The 27,938-nt window shown below is 34.0% G+C and overlaps 1 protein-coding gene across 2 annotated transcripts in view; it reads left to right on the forward strand.

Annotated features, from left to right (window-relative positions):
• The first annotated feature begins 9,017 nt into the window (after positions 1-9,017).
• The window catches only part of LOC136043877 (protein eva-1 homolog C-like), a 268,061-nt gene continuing 249,140 nt past the window's right edge, over positions 9,018-27,938 (forward strand). For both annotated transcript variants that reach the window (XM_065728853.1, XM_065728863.1), the window contains exon 1: positions 9,018-9,242. In XM_065728853.1, the coding sequence (XP_065584925.1) occupies positions 9,137-9,242 (106 nt within the window). In that variant the 5' untranslated portion in view covers positions 9,018-9,136. The remainder of the gene's footprint in view (positions 9,243-27,938) is intronic.

Consider the following 27,938-nt stretch of genomic DNA (forward strand, 5'->3'; position numbering starts at 1 on the left):
CGAATCTACAGGCCCAAGCCTCATAAACTTCAATCTGCTGCAAATAGCTTAAATATGTGCATAAGCTCAAAGGAGGCAACGGCTATGCATACGATAAAAGACACGAGCTAATCCAGCCTCTATCAAAGTTCGCTTGTACAAAATGACAAAAAAAGATGAATTGGTAACTAATTTTGTAGCCCTATTAATACAAAGAAAAGAGTGAGGTGTTGAAGAAGGGGCAACCCCCTTTACATACATAATAATTTATGTTCTTTGTAAGTTTTATTGTTGCTCCTTACTTTCAGTTGGAAAAACTCAGTTGAAATGACTCAGTCATCGATTCAAGAGTCAAATCTTGGTCGACACATCCTCTACGTCTTCTAAAACCACATTGTTCTTCTGTTGAGACACTATCTAAGGCATCTCTAAGTCTTAAAAGTATTACCATACTTTACGTGCAAGTATACTCCTAAAACCAGGCTAATGCCTTAATAATTACCGCACGAACTCTTATCACAATTCTTATAGAGGGTTTATATTTAAAGTTTCCCTAAAATTGCAAGGTAATTCCCCTTTTTAAGAAATCATATTCTTAATTTTCATTAATTTATGTCTAACTCCACGACCATCATATTAAAAAAAAATGATTTGCTATGCAATCAACACCTGGGGTTTGGGCACCTATCCTGTTTTTGGAGGGTTTTTTCTAAGCTATTAAGGGTTCATACTTTACTGTCCAAAGCAAATTTGTATCGGGGGAACCCCGACATCTCCTATAAATAACACCTGAGTCACTATTAGGGTGAAGCAAGAGATAATAATGTATTCATTAAGTAGTAATTGTTGTTCTTTTTAGGACTGACTTCATCGACTATTGCATCCTCTGCTCACTTTGGGTTTAATCTCTTGATTCATAGTTTTAGTAGTTTCAAGTTTTATTTTTATATGAGCTCGTTTCTGCTTATTTTAACTTTTAGCCTAATTGGGAAAGTTTCTTGAAAAACCATTTTTTTTTTAATTTTAAGACCATTTAAAAGGGATTCAAAGAAAATTAAAGAGTAAAATTATAATCTAAACTAAAAGAGCTCAAGTCACATCATTAGCCAATCTTAAAACAAATATAAAATTTTTATGAATAAATAAATAAGGCATAAAACAAACAGAAATTTAAACTAATAATCAAGTTAAACTCAGAACAAAAAAGTATTTTTAAAATAAGAGTAGGACCTCCTCTGTCTCAAATAACCCTAAGGGCACTAGCATCATGGGCGCCCATAAGGTTGCAAGTGGCACCAGCCCCCTCCCCTGGCTCAATGATGATGCCTTATGTTTGTGCATGTTTGTTTCGAGATTTCTACTATAAAGCATTCGAAGTGCCGATTAGACCAGGTAAGCCCCCTCTAAAATTCAGCTTGTGGGTGCCCATGACTAGCATCACTTACACCTTACTGAATAATAAATAAATTGTGCTAGTGATTCCCTATTGGCGCTTTAAAAGGTTAATTTACGTGAACTGTCTTTTATTTTTTTTTTTAATGTGAACTCTCTTTATTAACTACTAAATTACAAAAACTATAAATACACACAACCGCCCTGGGGAAGGCTCAAAGAGCCTGATGTTGGACGGCTGCAATCCTCTGATTCTCAACCTAATTTAATAATAAAAAAAAACAGAAACTAAAAAAAAAACGGAAACTAAAGAAGGACAAACTCTCACTCAATTACTCCTTAATACCAGAATATACATAAATAAAGGCTAACAATAATTATACAAAAAAGAAGAAAAAGAAAAAAAAGAATTATCTCCCCACTCCCAATAAATGTTTTTTTTAAATTTACTTTAAACAACCCAATATGTTCCGCCTCCCTAATGCCAGCTGGGATATCATTCCAAATAGCCGGAGCTAAATACCTAATTCCGAAAGCTGCACGTGTGGTGTCTCGGTACTCAACAATAAAATTATCTGCCTCTCTAGTCTCATACCCATGGAGTGAACGATTTACTCGAAAAAAACTGGTAAATCTGGAGGACATACATCATTGCAACATCGATACGCAAAAACAGCAGCTTGATAATCTTGAATCTGACCAATGTTAAGCACTCGTAATTTCTTAAAACATGACGCGGTATCATTCACATTTTCTACATAATTACCAAGAAGACGTACTGTTTTATTTTGTAGGATCTGCACTCTTTTAAAATTTGCATAGAAATTACTAGACCAAAGAACACAACCATAAGAAATATAAGGCGCAACAATGGGGTGGTATAATAATAAAAGAACTGGTAATGGTAAAACATGCTTTAATCGACGCAAAATTCCCAAACCTCTAGCAACTTTAGCTGCAACAAGATCACTATGGTTCTTCCAAGATAGATTACAATCAAGCTGGAACCCCAAATAACGCACTTCATGCACTTGTGACAAAGGCCTGCCGTTAAAAAATATCTTTTTATCAACACATGGAGGCTTACCAGCTCTCCTATAAATCATAAAATTAGTTTTATTAACGTTTACTGACAAAAGGCTCAAACTTGTAAATACAAAAAATGCCTTTAATATCCTATTAACTTTCAACAACAAATCATCGACAGATTGAATAGACATAGTTAAAGCTGTATCATCCGCAAAAGTCGTAATACAACACTCAGGTAAGTAGAAACGCATTGAATCAACATACACAAGGTACAGAAGTGGTCCCAAAACAGACCCCTGAAGTACACCACACCTCACTTGAAAAGGAGAAGAAAACACATCATTTAATACAACTTGAATAGATCTACCACTTAAAAAACTATTAAACCACTTTAAATAGTTACCACGAACTCCAAGGGATTGTAGACGTTTGAGTGGTATATTAAAATCCACTGTATCGAATGCTTTTCTAAAATCGATGTAAACGGTCAAAGGGATTTCACCACGTTCAAAGCATTCATTTAAAATATCACAAAGGGAATGCACGGCGTCCGACGTCGAATGACCTTTCCTAAAGCCAAACTGGTTTTCACTTAACATCCCCGTTTTCATAAGGTGATCATAAAGCCTTTTATGCACAATTTTTTCAAATATTTTCGAAAACAAGGGTAGGATTGATATGGGTCTATAAAAATTGGACGTAATGTTCTTTTTTTACTTTTGAGGGAGATTAAAATAAAAGACAAAACTAGAAATAACAAAAAAAATGTCCTATTAAAATGGTTAAAATGAACTGATAATTATGAATATATATTCTAAGAAATGTTTATTGTTTGCTCTAAAACTTATTTGTGTTTCCATTTCATCCTTTTTAAAAGGTTATGGCCGTTTTTACTTTTGGTTTTATTTTATTACGGTTTAATAACGGTATTAATTTTTCTAATGGTTTTTACTTTTGAGGGAGATTAAAATAAAAGAAAAAGCTAGAAAAAACAAAAAAAAATTTCTATTAAAATAGTTAAAGTAAACTGATAATTGTGAATATATATTCTAAGAAATGTTTATTGTTTGCTCTAAAACTTGTTTGTGTTTCCATTTCATCCTTTTTAAACGGTAATAACCGTTTTTACTTATGGTTTTATTTTATAACGGTTTAATAACAGTATTAATTTTTCTAACGGTGTTTACTTGTGAGGGAGATTAAAATAAAAGACAAAGCTAGAAATAACAAAAAAAAATTACTATTAAAATGGTTAAAATAAACTGATAATTGTGAATATATATTCTAAGAAATGTTTAATGTTTGTTCTAAAACTTATTTGTGTTTTCATTTCATCCTTCTTAAACGATTATAGCCGTTTTTACTTTCGGTTTATTTTATAACGGTTCAATTCCGGTATTAATTTTTCTAACGGTTTTTACTTTTGAGGGAGATTAAAATAAAAGACAAAGCTAGAAATAACAAAACAAACCGGAAAAGACAGTTTTATAAGAAGTATTGTTATCAGTTAGGTTTAGTCTGTTTTACTGAAAACTAAAATGATTGCCTCAAAATTTGCTAACTAGTGTCTTAGAAGCTTTATTTGGTGTCAATTTTCTATGGTTTTGAAGGAATAGAATTAAAAGAAACAAAAGGGGCGAAAAAGGATGGGATTCTCTTGCAGTAAGTTCCAACAGATTGTTCATTAATCTGACTATTATATTGAAAATGTATTGATTCTATGATATTTTTTCGTTTCCTGTAAACTTCATTAGGTTTTTTTTTTTATATTTATCCTTGTGACAGATAAGAAATGTTTTCAAAATATGTTTTTCAAACAGTTCGTGGTAACGAACTGTAGTAAGGAGCGACCCGGCTCAATAGTAAACAAAAATCTAAAAAACGGAATTTCGATGCTAAAAGATATATCAAAAAATCAGATTTTGATGCTGATTTTAAATATATAAGTTCCATCAAATTTAGTCTTTGTCATCAAAAGTTACGAGCCTGAGACAATTTGCCTTATTTTGGAAAATAGGGGGTAACACCCCCTAAAAGTCATAGGATTTTAACGAAAATCACACCATCACATTCAGCGTATCAGAGAACCCTATAGAAAAATTTCAAGGTCCAATCTACAAAAATGTAGAATTACGTATTTTTTGCCAGAAGACAAATCACGGGTGCGTGTTTATTTGTTTGTTTTTTTTTCCCCAGGGGTCATCGTATCGAACAAGTGGTCCTAGAGTGTTGCAAGAGGGCTAATTCTAACGGAAATGAAAAGTTCTAGTGCCCTTTTTAAGTAACCAAAAAATTGGAGGGTACCTAGGCCCCCTCCCACGCTCATTTTTCCTCAAAGTCAACGGGTCAGAATTTTGAGATAGCCATTTTGTTCCGCATAGTCGAAAACCATAATAACTATGTCTTTGGGGATGACTTACCTCCCACAGTCCCTGGGGGAGGGGCTGCAAGTTACAAACTTTTACCAATGTTTACATACAGTAATGGTTACTGGGAAATGTACCGACATTATCAGGGGGATTTTTTTGGTTTGGGTGTGGGGTTCAGGGGAGGGGGCTATATGGGAGGATCTTTCCTTGGAGGAATATTTCATGGGGGAAGAGAAATTCAATGAAAAGGGCGCAGGATTTTCTAGCATTACTATTAAAAAAAAAACAATGAAAATATAAACATGAAAAAGTTTTTTCAATTGAAAGTAAAGAGAAGCATTAAAACTTAAAACGAACAGAGATTATTACACATATTAGGGGTTCTAAAAGTACTTTAGCATAAAGAGCGAGGTATTTAGGAGGAGATAAATACTTCGCTCTTTATGCTAAATTTTTTTAAAAGTAATTTCAACTATTTATTCTACGGCCTTTCTGATTCAGGGGTAATTCTTAAAGAATTGGGACAAAACAAGATTTAGTGTGAAGAGCGAGGTATTAACGAGGGGACCAACCCCCTCATATATATAATCAGAAATATAAGAATATAAAAGTTTGTTACGTAAGTTCATTCTTAAGTTACGTGTATTTTTTACGAATAAAAACGTTTGTTAAAAATTAAAAGATCTAGTTGCCTTTTTAAGTAACCGAAAAATTGGAGGGCAACTAGGCCTCCTTCCCCACCCTTTATTTCTCAAAATCGTCTGATCAAAACTAAGAGAAAGCCATTTAGCCAAAAAAAGAATTAATATGCAAATTTCATTTTAATAATCTATGTACGGAGAGCCAAAATCAGACATGCATTAATTCAAAAACTTTCAGAAATTAAATAAAAAAGAGCGAAAAAAGAGCGAAGTATTTATCTCCTCCTAAATACATCACTCTTTATAATAAGTGTTTTTAGAACCCCTCATATGCGTAATAATCTCTGTTCGTTTTAAGTATTAATGCTTCTCCTTACTTTCAATTGAAAAAACTTTTTCATGTTTATATTTTCATTGTTTTTTTTTTAATAGTAATGCTAGAAAATCCTGCGCCCTTTTCATGGAATTTCTCTTCCCCCATGAAATATTCCTCCAAGGAAAGATCCTTCGATATAGCCCCCTCCCCTGAACCCAGGCACATACGCAGGATTTTTTTTCAGGGGGGGGGGCAAAGCCTTCGAAACAGCAGATATAAAGTAGCACTTTTTTTTATTTAGTAATGCGAAAAGCACGTATATCGGAAAATACAGACTAACTTTAATCTGTAGTATTGTAGCGGATGGGGGGGGGGGAGAAGACTGAAGCCTCAAAAGTACATTTTAGACTCGGGTTATGTTCATAGCGATTTAGAACCAGTAATTAATCTATTAAATCCTGCTGAAAGGGAAATTTTAGGGTTAACAGTGCAATATGGATGCTGTGGGGGGTAGTTCTTTTATTGCAAAAACGTAGATTTTAATCAAAAATAACAGTTTCCAAAATTGATCCATAAAAGCTGAACTTTATCCTGAAAGGGGGGGGGGAATAAAAGCCCTAATATCAAGGATAATTCTATTTTGCTGTGGAAAGCAAACTCTCTTTACAAAAAAAAAACAAAAAAAAAACAAAAAAAAAAAAACAGCACAATTGCTAATTACTTAAAAGAGGATAAAAAGTTAGACAGAAAATGGGTTAATAATTGGGCAGTGCCTTGACCGGATAATGGCATGCTGTAAAATCCCCCAAAAAAGGCTTCATACATGTATCTAGATTTCTAATAAATGTCCTACTTTTGCCAGAAATCCCAAGAAACCGTGGACTAATTTAACATTTGACAAAGTTTTTTTTTTTTTTTGGGGGGGGGGTCCAAAGGCCCCCCATGTGTACGTGCCAGCCTAAACCCCACACCCAGACCAAAAAATCCCCCTGAAAACGTCGGTACACTTTCCAATAACCATTACTGTATGTAAACATTGATCAAAGTTTGTAACTTGCAGCCCCTCCTCCAGGGACTGTGGGGGGGGGGGGTACGTCATCCCAAAGACATAGTTATTATGGTTTTCGACTATGTGGAACAAAATGGCTATGTCAAAATTTTGATCTGTTGACTTTGGGAAAACAATGAGCGTGGGAGGGGGCCTAGGTGCCCTCCAGTTTTTTTGGTCACTTAAAAAGGGCACTAGAACTTTTAATTTCCGTTAGAATGAGCCCTCTTGCAACACTCTAGGACCACTTGGTCGATGCGATGATCCCTGGGGAAAAAACACAAAAAAAACAAACAAACGAACAAACAAACAAATAAACACGCACCCGTGATTTGTCTTCTGGCAAAAAATACGAAATCCCATATTTTTGTAGATTGGACCTTGGAATTTTTTCTATAGTTCTCTGATACGCTGAATGCGATGGTGTGATTTTCGTTAAGATCCTATGATTTTTAGGGGGTGTTTCCCCCTATTTTCCAAAATAAGGCAAAATTTCTCAGGGTCGTAACTTTTTGATGACAAAGACAAAACTTGATGAAACTTATATATTTAAAATCAGCATAAAAATTTGACTCTTTTGATATATCTTTTAGCATCAAAATTCCGATTTTTAGAGTTTCGTTTACTATTGAGCCGGGTCGCTCCTATTAAACAGTTCGTTACCACGAACTGTTTAATAGAAAGTTCTATTTTGTTGCCTTTTTCTGTTTAATCAAATTAAAAAAACAAGTTTTTTTTTAACTGAAAGTAAGGAGCAACATTAAAACTTAAAACAAACAGAAATTACTTCGTATATGAAAGCGGCTGCTTCCTCATAAAGGCCCATCTTTTTACGCTAAAGTTTGACTCTTTTTCTCAACTCTTCTTTTTAAAACAGTAAAAAAAAAATGCGTAAGGAGCGGGGCGTTGATGAGGAAGCAAATAAGACACTTTTGATGGGTAAGACTATACTTGATGAAACTTATATATCTAAAATCAGCATTAAAATGTGATTATTTTGATGTAGCTATTGGTATCAAAATTCCATTTTCTAGAGTTTTGGTTACTATTGAGTCGGGTCGCTCCTTAGTACAGTTCATTACCACGAAGTGTTTGATAATGAGTTAAGGTTTATACAAAATGTACATTTCACAATGGTGACAGCACGGATTCTATAAAATATTAAATATAAAAAGAAGTTTTTTCGACTGAAAGTAAGAAGCAATATTAAAATAAAAACAAATAGAAATTATTTCGTATATGAGGGGGGCTATTCGTCCGCAACACCTCACTCTAACGCTAAAGTTTTTTGCACTTTCAAAAAAAGCTTCTTATTGTTTAATTAAACGAATATAGTGTTTCAGGAATCGTTCTTGAGGAATTGGAATATAATTCAAACTTTAGCGCACTTAGCCGCAGTTCAGTTGGCCTTACTTGCAGTTCGTTACCACGAACTGTTTGATATTCCATAACTAATCAGAAAAGGAAAACACAAAGATGAGCTAATAATGAACAAAAAGCAAATATTATCACTTGATCATAATAGATAGTTCAATTTTGTGGCTTTTTTTCCAGTCTGGCAATGTGTTAAGGTTTAAACAATAAGTGGGTTTCCCAGTGGTGACTACACGGCTTCTGGAATATAGATATATTCCACAAATAAGCGGAAAGGTAAATGTAAAAATGGGCAAATAACGACTATCCTGAAGAAAAAGCAAGTAATTTTTTTGGATCATATTAGAAAACAATATTTCTTGGCCTTTTTCTGATTACTAATATTTAAAAATTTATACAAACTGTTTAATTCAAAAATTTAAATTAATAATATTTAAAAATATATATAAACTGCAGGGGTTGTGATCGTTGAGTTTCTCCTTTGTTAGTAATCTGTAATTAAGCCTTGAAGGTAACCGTAAAAACTAAATAAACAATAATAACCCTCAATTCGTTCTTCAGGAGACTTCTTACTAAATTTTATCAGTATATTTCGTTTTGTCGTTATTTCTCCATTTCCCAGTTTAAAAAAGTTGACACAAAATACTAACAATTGATCGTGGAAGTCCTTTTTCAATGCCTTGCAATTAAGCAAAAACAGTAATTATTGCAAAAAAATATATAGTGATCATCCTCAAGAAGAAAGGAAGCTTGATTTTGTGGCTTTTTTTGCGTTTCCTAAATGTAAAAGTTTATACAAACTGCAGGGGGAAGATCGCGCAGTTTCTCTCTCCATTTTTCAGCATCTCAGCTCCGTCAGTCTATAGAATTTTGAAATAGTTCATCTCAGGACTTAGAGAAAGTAAGGCTTATAAATCCGTGGAAAATACTTGGAGTAGGAGATTATTGTGTTGGATGGATTAGAAATTATGATTACCATAATCGTGAAATGAGAAATCAGTTTAAGTGGAGCATTTGCTTATTTAATATTGTACAAACTTTTTTGGTCTTGTTAATGTGCAATTGTAAACGCATTTTGGCTACAGATAATTTAGGTGAGTAGGAATTTGTGATTGTCATTATCTTTTATTGGCCTATTTAACGACCTGTGGTTCTTAATTTAACTTGTAAATTTCGTTAAAATTACTTATAGGAGAAAAAAAGATGAAATATACGGATTCGGTCGATTCAGTACTCTTAATAGATTTTGAAATTTGCTGCCATCGCAATTGTGCCCAATCCCTCTCTAATGGGGCCATATTCAGGATTTTGACTCGGGAGGGGGGAGGGTTCTTTATTGGGGAAGAAGAGTTTTCAAAAGAACTTTTCTTCGGCGGAAATGCGATAAGTATGAATAGTAAATGGTTTACTTACCGTGGGTTCTCTCTAACGATCTTAATTTTTTTTTTTGTATGAGTATACAGTTGGGACTATTGAGAATGAAACACAGTAAAATTTTGGATTTTTTTTTAAATCTGAAGTATTCAGTAATACAATTCGTAAACGTTGATTTCGTAAACGTTGATTTAGTTTATGGGTAAATTTGATTTGTATCCTAGGAGTAACTTTAACCGTTTCTTTTGTCCAATGTCTATATTTCGTAGAAGTTCTTATCAAACGCTGACCTCGCTCATTATCCTACAGTTTGACTTTTTGTTCCAGTCTTTGAAGAATGACTACTTAACACGAGGTCTGTTGAATTAGAACAAGAAGTAGCCTACTATAAAAAATTAGGGCTAAGTACAAGAGGTTAAGGAGGGGACGGTTCCCTTGCGCACAGAATAATTTCTGTTTTATTGTTACTCTTAGTCTTATTTTGAAAGACTTTTCTTTTTTTTTATCTAATTTGATTAACTGACATAAGTACTATGAAGCCGATTTTTGGAGTTGCTTATCAAACAGTTCGTGGTAACGAACTGTAGTAAAGAGCGACCCGGATCAATAGTCACCGAAACTCTAAAAAACTGAGTTTTGATACAAATGGTTACATCAAAGAATTGCACTTTAATGCTGATATTAAATATATAAGTTGTAACATCAAGTTTAGTCTTACCCATCAAAAGTTACGAGCCTGAGAAAATTTGTCTTATTTTAGAAAATAGTGGGAAACATCACTTAAAATTAATAGAATCTTAACGAAAATCACACCATCAGATTCAGCGTATCAGAGAACCCTATTTTAGAAGTTTCAAGCTTCTATCAACAAAAATGTAGAATTTTGTATTTTTTGCCAGATAGACAAATCACGGATGCGTGTTTATTTATTTTTTGTTTTTGTTTTTTCCCCCAGGGGTTATCGTATCGACCCAGTTGTCCTAAGATGTCACAAGAGGGCTCAATCTGACGGATATTGAAAGCTATAGTGCCCTTTTTAAGTGACCAAAAACACTGGAGGGCACCTAGTTCCCCTCCCACGCACAATTTTCCCCAAAGTCACCGGATCAAAATTTTGAGATAGCCATTTTGTTCAGCTTAGTCGAAAACCTAATAAATATGTTTTTGGGGATGACTTATCCCCCCAGTCCCCGGGAGAGGGGCTACAAGTCACAAACTTTGATCATTGTTTACATATAGCAATTGTTAATTATGAAGTGTACAGACGTTTTCAGGGGGACTTTTTCGCGTTTGGGGGGGGGTGAGTCGCGGGGAGTAGGTTACATGGGAGGATCTTTCCATGGAGGAATTTTTCATGAGGGAAGAGAATTTCCATGAAGGGGGCACAGGATTTTCTAGCATTACTTAAAAAAAAACAATGAGAAAATAAATAAATTTTTTTCAAGTGGAAGTAATGAGTAGCATTAAAACTTAAAACAAACATAAAATATTACGTATATCAGGGGGTTCGTCTCTTCCGCCATACCTTGCTCTTTACGCTAAAGTATTTTTAGTAATTTCAACTATTTATTCTCAGGCCTTTGTGATTCAGGGGGAAATCTTAAAGATTTCAAAATTCACAGATTTTCACAAAATTCACAAAATTCAAGATTTAGTGTAAAGAATGAGGTATTGACGAGGGGGCAAACCCCGTCGTATACAGAATAAAAATACACAAATATAGAAATTTCTTACGTAAGTTAATTCATAAGGTACGTATTTTTATTATTAACAATAACGTTCGTAAAAAATAAAAAAAATCTAGTTGCATTTTTAAGCAACCAAAAATTAGAGGGCAACTAGGCCTCCTTGCCCACTCCTTTTTCTTGTCGAAATTGTCCGATCAAAACTATGAGAAAGCCATTTATACAAAAAAAAAAAATAATAATAAGTAAATTTCGTTTTAATTATGCATGTGCGGTGAGCGAAAATCAAAATATGCATTAATTAAAAAACGTTCAGAAATTAAATAAAACACAAGTTTTTTAAACTGCAAGTAAAGAGCAACATTAAAAATTAAAACGAACAGAAATTATTCCGTATATAAAAGGGGTTGACCCCTCCTCAACGCCTCGCTCTTTACGCTAAAGTTTTTTATTTCTTTTAAAAATTAGAGTTGAGAGAAAGAGTCAAACTTTAGCGTAAAGAGCGAGGCGTTGAGGAGGGGTCAGCCCCTTTTATATACGGAATAATTTCTGTTCGTTTTAAGTTTTAATGTCGCTCCTTACTTGCAGTTTAAAAAACTTGTTTTTTATTTAATGTTTAACTGCGTCTAAGCATGCATCCCACCTTGTCCATTAATATCAGTACTAACTCGTACAATGTTTATACGTGCTTTTGTTTTGACAAAATTTTTACTGTTTTGTTTTTTCGTCGGAAAATCTTTCGCCACAAACAATTTTGACAGTAAGTGGTACCGAAAATACGCGATAAAAAAAGAAACGAATTTGGAAGCCAATGTTACCCAATTAAACACAATAAATGTCAGAGCAATTTTACGATTAAATTGAAAAATAGTTACTGTAATAATATGACGAACTAATTGAACTCTCCCCTTCCGTGCTGTTCATTTAAATGTAACATTGGAAAACTATAATTTTCAAATTTTGTCCATATTAAGTGGAAAGCAGAATCGAAGGCAAAAGTTGTTTAGCTTAGCTGTAAATGTATGTAAAATTATAAATTCCTTTGAAAATAGATAGTTCAGATGAACAGTGAGGTAGATAATGGCAAGGCTGTACCCAGGGATGTTACCTTGTGACCCCTCCTCGAAATCGCTCATAAAAACGTAACAAAAAAAGAATATGTATAAAAATATTGCTATGCTTTTAAAAAAAATTGTAGCGCTCCACTTCCCCCCCCCCTCTATCCAAACGAAAATCTCAGAGACGCTCTTTGATAATGGTTAACCTTTTTGAGCCAGTCTAATCGGGCCTAGTGTGATATTAAACTTATTCTGTTTCTGATAGATATAAATGTGTTGTATATACAAAAATAACCCCACCCCCAAAAAACAAACAAAAACAACAGGTTGCAAAAATGACACGAGAGGAAATCAAAAATCCAATAAGTGGAAAATAAAATGTCCTAGGACTATTTGTTCAATACGATCGTCCATGGGGAAAAAAGCAAGAATAAAATAGAAAAATAAATGTGTGTTCGCAATTAGACCTCTCTGAGGGACACTGACTTTTTTCACCTGCTGTATGTCTCATTAAGTCACACGTGACACAGTTCTACCACGCATGGCATAGTTTCTGCCACACTTAGCTCATCTAGCACGCTTGGGGTGTACCACCCTTGAACGTGATTTTTCTGAAAGTTGGTGCCCCGTTCGCCTTTTTGGAACAAATAAAGGTTTCGTATTTTTGTTCACACAGGGTTGAAAACTCTGTGCTGGGGTTCTCTGCTATGCTGAATTTGATGAGAAAAAAAAATCCTTTTCGGATTTTTCTCTTCCTTTTCCTAATTCTGTAAATATCCCCTGGTTTATAGTTTCCGCTAAGTTATTTTGAATTTAGTGAACTTCATAGAGTTGAAATCATTTTTGGAGTCCCCGTAAACTAAAACTAATAAGCTGAAAACAAAAATCAAGGTTAAAAGATAGTTATCTTAGCTAAGAATATGCTTCCAGTTACAAGAATATTTGGGAAGGAATAAATACACGAGATATTAATTTAAAAAAAAAGGAAACGACACTCCGGAGCTGAAAATAGTACATTTCCAGTTTGCAGAATGCATTGTAGGGAATGTATCCTGACCTCAAACAGGAAATGTGAGACAGGGGAAAGATGCACGAGAAGGTTCTTTGAATAAAGACTAGGATATTAAAAGTCAAAGGAATGACAGTGGCAAGCATAGTTTGAAATGTCACCTTTTTGAGAAGTTGAGGAGGATAGGATAGATATTTTCATGAATTGTTGTCTAGTCAACTAATAATGAGGAGTTGTATCAACTAACAAACGGTACCAAATTGTGGTTTTGTACCGCTTTTCTAAGGCAGCGATAAAACAAGGGTTAAGAAAGTTACATTCAACGGACGGAGGGTAACAAGTTGCCAAAAACCATGCTCTAAGCAATTAAACTACGCACAAACGAAAAGTAGGAAGTCCTCGAAGTGAGACGGGAGAGGCCAGAAGAAGGAATTTAAATGAGAATGCATATGATGAGAGGAGGTAAAGAGTGAGGCTCTGAATGAATTGAGGCAGGTGAGGAGTAAGTTTGGCTGTTAGTTTGAAATGAGTTCGTGCTACGATAAATGGTATAGATAGTATTTTTACCAGTAGCATGCTCCAGAGTAATGAATTTTGGTTACTTTAATCAATGGATTTGTTAAATTACAACTCTAACAGAGTAAATTACTATGTAACAGAGAAAACTAACATGCTTTCTGTCCGAGGCTATGGCATGGAAAATTTTTTTTGGGAGGTTTCTGTTATATATTGGCAGGAGGGTGGGTCCAAAGTTTCCCCCATATAAAAATTATCTTTTATAAAGGCTCTCAATCCACCCCATCCTTGAAACCTCCTCTTGGCTACGTGACCAGTAAGAAGCTAAAAGCTTCGCAATTCAGGGAAGGACAGATAGGTCAAAGCGTTTCAAACTTTGTATAAAATACTTTCCAATCAGAAATAGTTTGCACTTTGGTCATTTCGCTTCTCTCACTTGGGACGAAATAATCTCTTCCAAGTAAGGAATAAAATCAATTCAAAATTGCAAAAAATTTAAAAACAACAAAAGTAAATGGATCAAATCTTTATTTTTAAGTTATAGAAAATTATTTCAAGTCGCTCGCCCTCAAATTTTTCGTTCTAAATTACAGTTCACTGTTCAAAGTAAAGTGACTGGATTATATATGCTTTATCCTGTCTTAGGGACTGTCGACACCCCTCGTATCGGGGGAAACAGTTTAATTAGCTTATAAAGTGTCTTCTGAGAAATGCAAACTGAAAGATAAGTGGCCTATCATTCATTCTAATTCGCCGTTAATTCAGTTTTCTCCTTCCTTGTTTTCATTATAAGATGACAGCTAAGTTATTTTGGCTTTTTGTAAACGAAATCAAACGGGGACACCCTATCCAGAACTTTCAGTAGTTTTAAATAAAAACAATGGCAATATAAAAATATTATTGTAAATATTTCTAACCCCGCAAAGTCATTAACTGAAGAGGTATCAGATAATGTAGAAAAGGTTATGCAAACCAAAAGGAGGTAAGTGGGATATCATTCACTCTAATTCGTTGTTAGTTCACTTTTCTTCATCCTTGTTTTCAGTATAAGATGGTAGCTAAGTTATTTTGGCTTTTTTTTAAATGAAATCAGACTGGAGACAGAACTTTAAGTAGTTTTACATCAACACAATGGCAATTTTAAAATATTATTTTCATTTTAATTTTACTTTCAATATTTATAACCTCGTAAAGTCACTACCTGAAGAGGTATCAGATAATATAGAAAAGTCTATGCAAACCGAAAGCAGGTAAAATGGTTACTAGCTATCTAAAAGGAATAGTAACAATTAAAGCGGCAGTAAAGAAGGACACTTGTATAACTAGTTTTGCCTGCTTGGAACATTTAATAAAACGTTTGCTCGTAGAATCGAAAAACAACGTGCAAAGAGCTCGTCAATCCCAAGCAGTCTTAAGAAATCTGAAATAAATAAAGTTATATGCACAGCTTTCTAGGTGTGTTTGAGATCAAACTCTCGAAAGGTGGTGTATTTTCAGCCACCCAGCGTTTATTAGAAAATGCCACTTCTTTCTAACCTGTAAACTGTGCCCCAAATATGGCGTATTTGGGCGGCACGAAAAGCAGGTCGTTTTCGAATTGGCAGCAAGGAGGTCGTAAGGGAGGATTTGAAGGTTACTGAATCTTTTTGGGAGATTCTAAAGGAAGATTCTTTGAATAAATCTAGATAGAGGAGGAGCATGCGTTGTTGTGTTGACCTCAGGTGGTTTGGTGATGCAATGCGTTGGAGCATGCGTTGTTGTGTTGACCTCAGGTGGTTTGGTGATGCAATGCGTTGGAGCATGCGTTGTTGTTTTGACCTCAGGTGATTTGGTGATGCAATGCGTTGGAACATGCGTTGTTGTGTTGACCTCAGGTGGTTTGGTGATGCAATGAACTGTTAGTCGTAGTAATATTAGCACAATGCATGGCACAGTTTCAGCAAGCGTGACATGAAAATCCTGATGTAGGCTATACCTATGTTTTCTTTTTTTTTTTAAACTGGGGCAACCCGTCGGTCTCTTGAAAGTCCGAGTTTCTTCAGTATAATTGTAGCACCAAAAATTTTTGCTGCTATAATTTTTATTGTTTTTTTTTTTACTTTTGTTTATCTGATTTTCCTTTGAGTAGCCGAAAACTAAAATTTTACGATTTCTTCATTATTTCCTAAATTTTTCACAACATGGCCACTTTTACTTACCATCTCATTCATAAATTAACCCTCTCTCCAAATACCTTACTCCACATATAAATACTTCTGGTAAGTACAAGGCAGACCAGTGCCAAACCTGTATGTTTCCATTTGTTTCTTAACTGATTTATGGTCATGAATTGTAAGTAAAAAGCAACTTAGGCCAATTTTGACCAAAACTCTAGAAAAAGGAATTTTGATACTAACAATTAGTGTATACAAGGAACTGGCTTTTGATGCTGGTTCCAATGCATAAGTTTAACACTATTCATTAAAACTACGAGCCTTAGAAAATGTTTCTAATTTTCGAAAAAAGGGGGAAACATTCTTAAAAGGCAAATAATCTTAATGAAAATCATACTATTAGGTTCAGCATATAAGGGAATTTTGTTTTAGATGCTTTAAGCTCCTAATATTTGGTACTGCAATGAGTCATTAGCAGAAGTAGTTATATTGCAACAATGCGTGACACAGTTCCGACAAGTGTGACACGAAGCCCATAATGTACAATTTTTTTTATTTGGGCAACCCCTTGGACTTGTCAAAGTTCAAGTTTATTTAGTACTTTCTCCTTTCGAAGCTTTTCTTTCTAAAAATAACTATTTAATTTTTGCTTACTTTTATTTATTTGAATTCTTTTACCGAAACTTGAAGGTTTTAGAATATACCCATAATTTCCAAATTTTTTCCTTTCATTGCCTGCTTTCTTATTCTGCCACCTCTTTCCAACATTACTCCTCGCCTAATATCTTACTCCGCACATAAGTGCATCCTATATAAGCGTACCAGGGCATAACCCGTAAGTTTTCATTCATTTTTGAAACAGTTCGTGGTAATGAACTGTAATTAAGGAGCGGTTCGGGTCAATAGTAACCGAAACTCCAGGGAAAAAGATTTTGGCAATGACAATTAATACATCAAAAGAACAAGATTTTTATGCTTATTCCAAATGCATAAAACTCAATAAATGTAACGTTACCAATCAAACGCTATGAACTGAAAAATTGGCTTGATTTTGGAAAAAGGGGAAAAGACCCTCAAAAAGGCAAGCAATCATAATATTTCCTTAAATAGGGATTTAGGAGAATATTCACCGAATTCTTTATACAGAAGCTTAATTAAAAATGACCTTATGAAATATTTTAAAAAGCCAATAGATGTTAACCCTGTCAGAAATAAACCTATAAGATCAGCAGCGAAAAAAGCTAGGCTGGCATTAAAACCTGCTTTTAAATCATTTTCTTTCATTTCAATGAATTGCCTCATTTCATAACAATTTATTTATCAGTCCTGGTTGAACTTTGCTAAGGTAAGGATGGTGGGACTGTTTTGAAAAACTGTTCATGTTAGTTTTATTGATTTTATCCTCTTGTAAGGTGTTTTTTCTTATTTGTACTGCTGAGGACGGCCCTTGGACATAGGGCCGAAATGTCCATTCTAATTTTTTTCCCACTGTCGTAAAAAATTCCCTACTGTTCTTCTTGTTTTTGGTGTTTGTCCTTATTATCTTTTGTGGGGAGGTAATAGTGCCTCTCGCACTACCATAATCTTTTTTTATGTAGTGTAAATATTGTATTCACATCCCTATCACCACAGTGGCGAAAAAGACGAGGCGAGTATCATGAGCTTCACCAAAAAATTTCGTGGATGGGGTGGGGGGGGAGGTGAATGATACTATGAGGTTCTTTCAGTTTTTTTAGAGAGAGAGTGAGAGAGAGAGAGAGAGAGAGAGAGAGAGAGAGAGAGAGAGAGAGAGAGAGAGAGAGAGAGAGAGAGAGAGGGAGAGAGAGAGAGAGAGAGAGAGAGAGAGAGAGAGAAAGAGAGAGAGAGAGCTGCGCGCCCTACAAAATACTTAGTGCATGTCTCTTTAATTTCTACCATTCCATGAAATATTTCTAAGTTTTACTAATATTGACGAAGCTACTGTGAAGGGACTTGACAGGATATTTTGTGGGGAATGCTTGATATTTAACCGAGACTTCATTTAAAGAACAGCAAACATCATACTAAATTAATGTTTAATAGCTTATAAGAGATATGTATTATAAGCTTGTAGATACCATGGGTATAGATAATGCATAAATGGATATAATATAGATGCAGATCATGCCATGTAATCGTGCTTGTGATCAGCTCACAATGTATTGTACGATTCTTCAACCCGTAGATTGAATTTCTTATCCGGTTTGTTCCGTGTGCAGACCGTAAATTCTAAAATGAATTCAGCGTATTCTTTAGTTTACAATAGGTGATACAGATGGCCATTAGAAACACAAACAAGTGAGTCGTAATCTGAGAAACAGACACACTCAACTGCTTTCTTTCTTTCTTCACATGGCTAAATATTTACACGAGCGTGAATAAGTTGAGTATCTTAATGCCTGGCCTTTATGTTCCTTGAGATGGATAAACTCACTGTTGTATGATAAAAATAAACCAGGTGATGAAAGAAAAATGGAATGTACAAGTCGCTGTACATTTGAGCTTGAATGAAATAAGGAATCTCACATTACATTCATAATTTTCTATGCTAAGTGGTTACATCACATTAAGCTAAGTATGTCGAGCTTATGCTAAGTAAGTGTCGAACTTAATCTAGCCGTTTCACAAATGATTAGACTATTTATTTTTAAATATTAAAGGTGTTAAAGGGAAACGTAGATACAAGCTCTGATGATGAACTCGTATGATGAAAAAGGAGATAAATATATTCTAGAAAAATTTCAAAGGCTATTTTCAAAATTTATTAATTGTTCATCAAGAAACACCTTTTTTTTGCAATAATACTGAGTTCTTCATAGCACAGCATAAACTTCCAGTTCCTACGTTACTGACATAATTTTTTCCGCAACACCTCATAGCATGCATAAAATTTTGCGTAAAATCTTATAGTGACAATAAAAAAAAAAACATTTTTTTTCAAAATGAAAGTAAAGAGCAACAATAAAACTTAAAGGAACAGAAATTATTACGTATATGAGGGGGTTTGCTCTCTCGCCAATGCCTTGCTGTTTACGCCAAAGTTCGACTTTTTTCCAGTTCTTTAAAAATGACCCTTGGATCACAAAAGGTTTAATTAGAATAAATAGCTTGTTTGAAAGTATTAAATAAGCTTTAGTGTAATGAGCGAGACACTGAAGAGTGGGGTGAATCCCTTTATATACATAATAATTTTTTTTATTTTAATTTTCAATGTTGCTTCTTACTTTCAGCTGAAAAACTATTTTTATATTTAATTTCTGATCCTATTTCTAATAATGCTTGATAATCCTGCGCCCCCTTCATGGAAAATTCCCTTTCCCCATGAAAAATTCCTTCATGGAAAAACCTCCCATGTAACCTTCTCCCCCTGCCCACTACCAAAAATCTCCCTTAAAACATCTGTACACTTCCCAATAACCAATACTATATGTAAAGAATGGACATAGTTCACAACTTGCAGCACTTCCCCCAGGTTCTGTGGGGGATTAAGTCACCCTCAAAGACATTCTTGTTAGATTTTTCGACTGTGCTGAACCAAAATGCTATCTAATAATTTTGATTGGGTGACTTTGGTAAAAATGAGAGTGGGAGGGGGCCTAGTTCCCCTCAGATATTTTGGTCACTTAAAAAGGGCACGGGAATTTCTGTTTCCATTCGAATGAAGAAACCTGGGGAAAAAAGCATCCGTGATCTTTCTTCTAGCAAAAAAAAATATTAATTAAAAAATTCGTCATTTCTGCTGATAGGAGCTTGAAGCCTTTACAGTAGGGTTCTCTGATACGCTAAATCTAATGGTGTGATTTTCATAAGATTCTATTACTTTTAAAGGGTGTTTCCTCTTTTTTTCGAAAATAAGGCAAATATTCTCAAACTCGTAACTTTTGAAGAGTAAAACTAAACTTGATGAGACTTATATACTTGATTTCAGCGTAAAGATCCTATTCTTTTGATGTATCTATTGATATGAAAGTTCCGTTTGTTATACTTTTGGTTACTATTGAACTGGATCGTCCCTTACTTACAGTTCGTTACCACGAACTGTTTGAAAGATTATACGTCCTAATGTGAGAGTACTATTCTAAGCACACAAAAGATAACTCTTCATATTCAATATTTTTTGTGAGATTAAATAAAAAAAACAAGCTTTTTTAACTGCAAGTAAGGAGTGACATTAAAACTTAAAACGAACAAGAATCATTCCGCATGTGAAAAAAGTTGTCCCCTCCTCAACGCCCCGATCTTTGCGCTAAAGTTTGACTCTTTCTCACAGCTCTAATTTTTAAAACAATGAAAAAAATTAGCGTAAAAATCGAAGCGTTGAGGAGGGGACAACCCCTTTCATATACTGAATAGTTTCTGTTCGATTTAAGTTTTAATGTCACTCCTTGCTTGCAGTCAAAAAACTTGTTTTTTATATTTAATTTCTGAGCGTTTTTGAATTAATAAAGAGCAATTTGTTGTGGAGGAGACAAACACCCTTATATACGTAGTATTTTCTATTCGTTTTAAGCTTTAATGCTGCTCCTTACTTCCAGTTGAAAAACTTTTTTATTTATTTTTTACTTGTATTTTTAAATTATGCTAGAAAATCCTGCGCCCCCTTCATGGAAATTTTATTCCCTCATGATAGATTCCTCCACGGATATATCCTCCCACGTAACCCCTCCCCCCGACAAACCCCCACCCCAATACAAAATAGTCCCCCTGAAAACGTCTGTAAACTTTCCAATAACCATTACTATATGTAAACAATGGTCAAAGTTTGTAACTTGCAGCCCCTCCCCCGGGGACTGTGGGGGATTAAGTCGTCCCCAAAGACGTAGTTATTAAGTTTTTCGACTATGCTGAACAAAATGGCTATCTAAAAATTTTGATCCGGTGACTTTAGGGAATAATAAGCGTGGGAAGGGGCCTAGGTGCCCTTCGATTTTTTGGTCGCTTAAAAAGGACACTAGAACTTTTAATTTTCTATAGAATGAGCCTTCTCACGACATTTTAGAATCACCTGGTAGACATGATCACCCCTGGAAAAAAAAAACAAAAAACAAATAAACACGCATCCGCGATCTGTCTTCTGGTAAAACTAAAAAAAAATTCCATATTTTTACAGATTGGCGCTAGGAACTTCTACAGTAGGATTCTTTGACAAGGTGAATCTGATGGTATGATTTTCGTTAAGATTCAGTGAATTTTAGGGGGTGTTCTTCCTATTCTCTAAAATACGCAAATTTTCCCAAGCTTATAATTTTTGATGTGTGAGACTAAACTTGATGAAATTTATATATTTAAAATCAGCATTACAATGCCATTCCTTTGATGGAATATTTGGCATGAAAATTCTGTTTTTTAGAGTTTCGGTGACTGTTTAGCCGGGTCGCTCCTTACTAGAGTGCGTTACCGCGTACTGTTTAATATAATCCATAGACGGATTCCCCTAAAAAAGGGGGAATATTCAACAATATTCATATGCAAAAGTTCCTTGCAAAATAGGAACAAAAGAAGTACTGGAATTTAATAAAATTTTTACTTTTGTGAAATTATATTTCTTTTTGAGGTAAAGGGTGTCATCTAAGGCAAAAAGAAAAAAAAACCACTAGTGCATTATTTTGTGTAATCCTTTTTTTTATTTTATTTCTTAGAGAAATTGGAATTCGAACTCTAAGCCTCCAGTGTACTCCGATGAACAGGGTCTAAGGTGGTGCTGGGGGGCAGGGTGGGGGAGAGGAGGGGATTGAGCATTAAAGAGTGATGGAAAACTGGATTTATTATTATTATTATTTTTCTTTTATATTTTATTTATTTATTATCATTTTTAATTCAGTTATTTATTTTTTTATTTCTTTTCTTCATATATACAGGTTTTAATTTATCTATTTTTGATTTATTTATAATAGTTCTAACTAAATAGTTGAGTTTTAAGTAAACAATCGAGTTAATAGTTAAGTAATTACGTGCACTTTCGCGCGACCGCAGACCCTCATAGGTTTTATCCTGCGCGAAAGTGTTGTTTAATTTATTTATTTGTTAATTAGTGTGGACTAATAAACTATGAACTGATGAACTAGCAAGTCACTCAGACCGGGATACTTTGGTGTTGAAGCTAGTTTTTGGAAAAGATGACAATTTTTGTATTTTTCTAGCTCAGTACATGTAAACGTGGGACATGTAAAAGTGTCCTCCCAGGCCGAAGGCCTCGAACGAGTCCGTTGATTTTGAATTAAATTCAAGTAGTTTTGGGCATTAAGCCATGGTTAATTGTAGAAAAAGCCAAAACGATAGTCTGACTGAGTGAGAGGCGAATCTAGCACAGGCCCTTATCAGGATTGTATACAAACGATATCAGTTCATTTGTTGATAAATAAATCTATCAATCGTCGATGCGTCTTTCCTACGGTAGAACTAAGGTAGATTGTCATAGAAATAAAGGGTGAAAGAATTGGATTGATTTTGGGTGGATGTGTGATGGACAACGTCCACAGGACTTGTATACAAAGCATATTGCATGTCTATCTTATATCTTATCTTTAATCAATAGACCCCCATATGGAGCGGTTTTGCTATTTTTGGTAGTAGCGAGTGCCAAATTTACCAGGGAAAGTTTACCAAATTTACCAAACCTCCATATGCGGTTCTGATATTTTTGGTAGAGGGGAGTGCCGAATTTACCAAACAACTTAAGACTGTGCAGTTTCCTTTAAAGGTGTTGTTTGAATTGAGTATCCACTCATTTCATCCTTTCCTTCTTTTATTTTGCATGATCTGCAGATAGTTCAAGATGGAAATTTGACTAACTAAAAGTGTTGTAAAATTTAACTGATCATTTCTGCTTATATATATTCACAGTTCAAAGTGGCAAAAATGTTTAAAATATGGCACTGCCCTAAAACCTAATATATTTGAAGTTATAAAATAGAAAAAAATCTTAGAAAATCTTGTTTTTTTGCCATGAAATAGACCCAAGAAGGGTCAAGGGGTCAAAAGTATTTTATTTTAATGTCCTTGGTACTTTATTCAGTACTCTAGGTCCTGGTTATTCATTCTGCTGTCTACCAAAAAATTGATTTATAGGCATTCTAGAGAGGTTCCAATGGTGTCAACTGTGGTAAAGGTCTTGTTTGACTGTTGTATAACTAAGAAATATGTAGTTTCATGCGTTTTAAATTTCAGGGGGGAGGGGATTAAGAACAGTGGAATCATATACTTTCGACATGGCCTTAGAGTACTTTTATATCTTTCTAGAAAGCATTTTTATATTTTGGGCTCAGTTTATTTTGCACAAGTATTAAGAAATCTTCGGTTGTTTTGAGAATTCCAAACAGATGTTCAGATCAGAAAGTCGTCCGTTCAAAAGTTATTTTGGTTGCGGTGGTCTGAAAAAAAAATTCAAAGCAGTTATTTTGCAGATAAAATTTTGAAAGATGCCATAAAAAGAAAGCTGGAAGAATTTCTCACGAATGTCCAACACAAGAAATATCTCTGGAAAGAAATTTGACACTTTAGGCATTGACAAACGCTTTCTCTGTTTGTAGTAATTTAAGAGCATTTCTGCGACAGGAGAAGCGTCACTTACGACTCATTAGTTTAGAATTTATGGCAATTCAGTCAGAAAACGTTGAAACAAAGCAGGAATCAATGGCGGAACGAAGAATTTACGAACATTCCTTTGCAAAGAATTATGGCACAAAATAGTTATGACCATTCTTATCATTTAATAATAGCTTGACTTTAAAATTATTGGTTTTGACTTGTGGTAAAAGATTTAGAATTTTAAGTCCGCCCATCTGAAGAAACAGGCGAAGTTGTGCGGTAATCATTAGCAGAATGGAATTCTGTTTTGTTATTAACTTATCGTCAACTAAAAAACGTCAAATTGAGTTCTAGTTTGTATCGTCAACTTCAGTTGGTAACTCAAATTTGTTTTTTGGCTTCTGCATTTAAAGCAGTTTTCACACAAAACCGTAATTTTTTATGCTTAGAGGTTAAGTAACGTTACATTAAAAATAGCTTTTCAAACATAAAGTCTTTTTACAATAGATCAACCTGCAAATACGCAAAGCTGTTACAATCATTGTCTAGAAATACCACTTTATTTATAAGTAAACTATTCCATAGCGTAACATGCAGTACCATAATATATCCCATATATACCATAATAGATCTCAAAAGTTGATCTACATTGCTAGTGAGTAGAAAAAGAGAAAAAAGACCTCACTTAGACATGACCTGAAAATATTAACAGAATAAAAATGTTAATTTTCCAAATCAATTTTTCATTTTTTATTTTATATATTTGGGAGGCCAACCTCCTTAAATCAGATATAGTCAACTCTTAATAACTTAAACTTTGATAACTCTAAGTCCTGGATATCTCGTATTATTTTCAATCCTCTTGGAAAAACCTGTGAAAAACGAAGAAAAAACATACATATTATAAAGTTGCTAAAAAAAAATTTGCGGTTACATTTTACCTCTGTAAGTCGAAGTGACCCAAAAATTATCGCTATAGCTCGTAGTTCAGTACATAAGTCGTCGTAACAAACTTCTGTTAGTCGAAACCCTGGTATGCAAATTGCAACGTGTAAACTTTCTTATGTATTAATTCTGTTTTAACATATGTTTGCATCAGATTCTGTTAATGTTCAAGTGTCTATTTTTTTTTTGCAAACTAAATGTATTATTAACATTTAAAAGTCAAGTCTTGACGTTTGACAGAAACGTGTATGTCAAGTTTAAAACACATAAAGTAATTTTTAACTGTTTACTTTTATTATGGAGCAAATTTAGTGATTTTGTACCTCTGCAACTTGAATTTTCATTTGGCTTACCTCTATAACTCCCTACCTTTATAAGTCAATTTTTTTTACAAAACAACCTCTATAACTCAAACTATAAATAAGCCAAATTGTGTGCAACTAAAAAAAAATCGTGGTCACGAGAATTCCAAGCTTTTGAGAGTCAACTGTGTGTTTAATCGCCCAAGATCCCATCTGAGAGCATTATCAACCGAGAACCAATCTTTATTTACCAAAACTGTAAAATATTTAGCAAAAAATTGTTTCAAAAAATGATTCAGAGTCGGTCGGCCTCCGTCTCAAACTCTTGACTAGCCTAGTTTGAATTTTAAATGTTCAGGAGTTGATGCTCTAATAGAAGGGCAATAAGAAAGAGATAAACCGTATTTTCCCAATATCATAACAATGGAAGGGCTTATTGACACGCATTTGCTTCAAACAATAAAATGCCCAGTTAAAACGTTTTGAAAGGCATCGGAAAGTCAAACACTTGCAATTAACACCTGGCTTAATTTGCTGCACTCAAAACTGCTTTCAAATTGAATACTATTAAGACTTTGGTGTGAGAAGTGGTGACTTGAGGGGAGAAAGGGTAGACCCCCTGTTCCCGCTAGCAATCCCCACTAGGAGCCTTTTCCGAGCAAGATATCATCGGGTTTCTCCAAGTTGTTTATTAATTTGGAATAGGGAGTGTATAAGCCCAGTTACATAGGCCTACCCATGATTGTATTCGAAAAGTGGTCTAAACAAAATAAGGCAGAAATATTAGAAATAGAGAAAAATTGCAGTACATTTTGGACTTTTGTGCGGTTATGGACCTGAATAACCTCCTCCTCTGTATATATGCTTAAGATCATCATTTTGATGGAGATTTTCAAATGATGCCCTTTACAGTGCTGCTTCAAAAGTGCTGCTACCCTACTGATATCAATGTAATGCATTTGCTAAGCACGGAAGCCTTACCTGACGACTTCAGGAACTGCACTAGACTTAAGGAACGTTTTAAAAGTTATTTTCAGCACTTTAAATTAAACCTTTATGATAAACTTTGGCGGAAAAAATGAGTGATGAATTACAACTTACTTTTCAACAGTAACTAAAAACTTTAAAAACGTTTCATATACCCGATAAAAGTAGAAGCTCTTCCAATAGGTTTATGAGAAACTATCTCTTGCAGTATTAAAAAGGTTTCAGTTATGTAAAATAGTTCGTAATTCTTTGTCTAATATTTTCACTTTTACTCTCAGAAAATTGTAAATCACCACAAAAAAACTCAATTTAAATATCAGAAATGACATTCAAATTGAAGTAAAACTAAAGAATTATGATATTTGAAACCGTAGAAGATTTTTTTTTCCCATAATATGACAAAAAATTACATATTTACAGCTTTAGAAGATTAAATGAATTAAAACAATAATTCTGTAACAGTAATTGGAGGTTTTTCCTTCTTTATTTATGATTGAAAACTTTTGATCTGGGACTGAAAACTGTAGAGAAAAGGGCAAAAGTGGAAACCTGGTTAAAGAAAACATGAATTTCATAAAAGGTAATTCCGACTAGACCAAAGACCCTTCTATAGATAATGCTTATAACAAAATACCAATTTTTTAGCGTTTCTTTGCGCCTGTATCCAATACGTTTGACAGATTCTTCATAGTTTTAGGCATCATATATTTCCTTTTTTTTTTAAAGAAAAGTGAAAATCTTTATGTATATCGTTAATCTTTATGTTTATGTAATCGTTGTGCTTATTCTAAAACCTTAATCGTACAAAACAGCTATTGATTAAAAGAAATAAAAAGGTCAAAACATTTGTATTTGATTGTTTGATCTCCTGCAAATTATATGTTATGTAAAATACTGTCCTTTGAATTACCCCGAATGTTATCATTCATTTTTCTATAGTTAATAATTTTGTCCTTGTAATATGCATGAGGCTATATAGTTCTGCTTTTGAAATTAATTCAAGAAAATTTCCCACAAAATAAGTTTTTCAAATTAAAGTAAAGGGCTAAAACATGCTAACGTGATTAGAGGTGACGAGACACGTGCCTTCTGAAGACCAGAACTGGATTTGCGCTTTATTGAGAACAAAATAAATTTTAAGTGTTTTTACTTTTTAAACTTTAATGCATCAAAAATTATCAAGACTTCAAGAAATAAATATCGGTATATATATATATATATATAAATATATATATATATATATATATATATATATATATATATATATATATATATATATATACTACTACTACTACTACTACTACTACTACTACTACTACTACTACTACTACTACTACTACTATTACTACTACTAATAACTCACCACAGCACCAAGCCGCCTGAGGCCAACAGAGCTACGCACACTCCTCCTCCAACCTAATCTATTTAAAGCCTCCCTCTTTACACCCTCCCAGGAAGTTCCCATTACCTTTATATCTTTATTTATGACATCCTCCCAACCCAGACAAGGACGACCTGCTTTCCGTGTAGCCCCAGACGGTTGGCCAAAAAGGGCATCTTCGGTAATCTGTCATCCTTCATCCGTAGAACGTGGCCTAGCCATCTCAACCTTTCTCTCATTATAGCCCTAGAAAGCTGGATTGAACCAAATTTTTCGTACAACCTACTGTTTGATATACGGTCAGTCAGCCGGGTACCCAGAACAATCCGTAGGCAATTTCTCTGGAAAACATCTAGTAAATTTTCATCTGCTTTTCGGAGTGCCCATGCTTCAGAGCCATATTTGACCACTGTCATCACTGTAGCTTCCAATATTCTAATCTTGGTTTGCAGACCTTTCTTCCTATTCTTCCAGACTTTTTTTTAACTGTGAAAAAAAAACACCCTGAGCCTTAGCTATTCTACTTTTAACATCTTCAGTATATATATATATATATATATATATATATATATATATATATATATATATATATATATATATATATATATATATATATATATATATATATATATATATATATATATATATAATAAACTGTCAATCCACATTAGTATGTTCTTTTTCAGTATTACATAAAAAAACTAGTTTTTTTTAACTGAAAGTAAGGAGCGGCATTAAAACTTAAAACGAACAGAAATTACTCCGTATATGAAATGGGTTGTCCCCTCCGCAATCCCTCGCTCTTTACGCTAAAACTTTTAATTCTTTTAAAAAG

The sequence above is a fragment of the Artemia franciscana genome, chromosome 1 (genome assembly GCF_032884065.1).
Source record: "Artemia franciscana chromosome 1, ASM3288406v1, whole genome shotgun sequence".
In the NCBI taxonomy this organism is placed as follows: Eukaryota; Metazoa; Arthropoda; class Branchiopoda; order Anostraca; family Artemiidae; genus Artemia; species Artemia franciscana.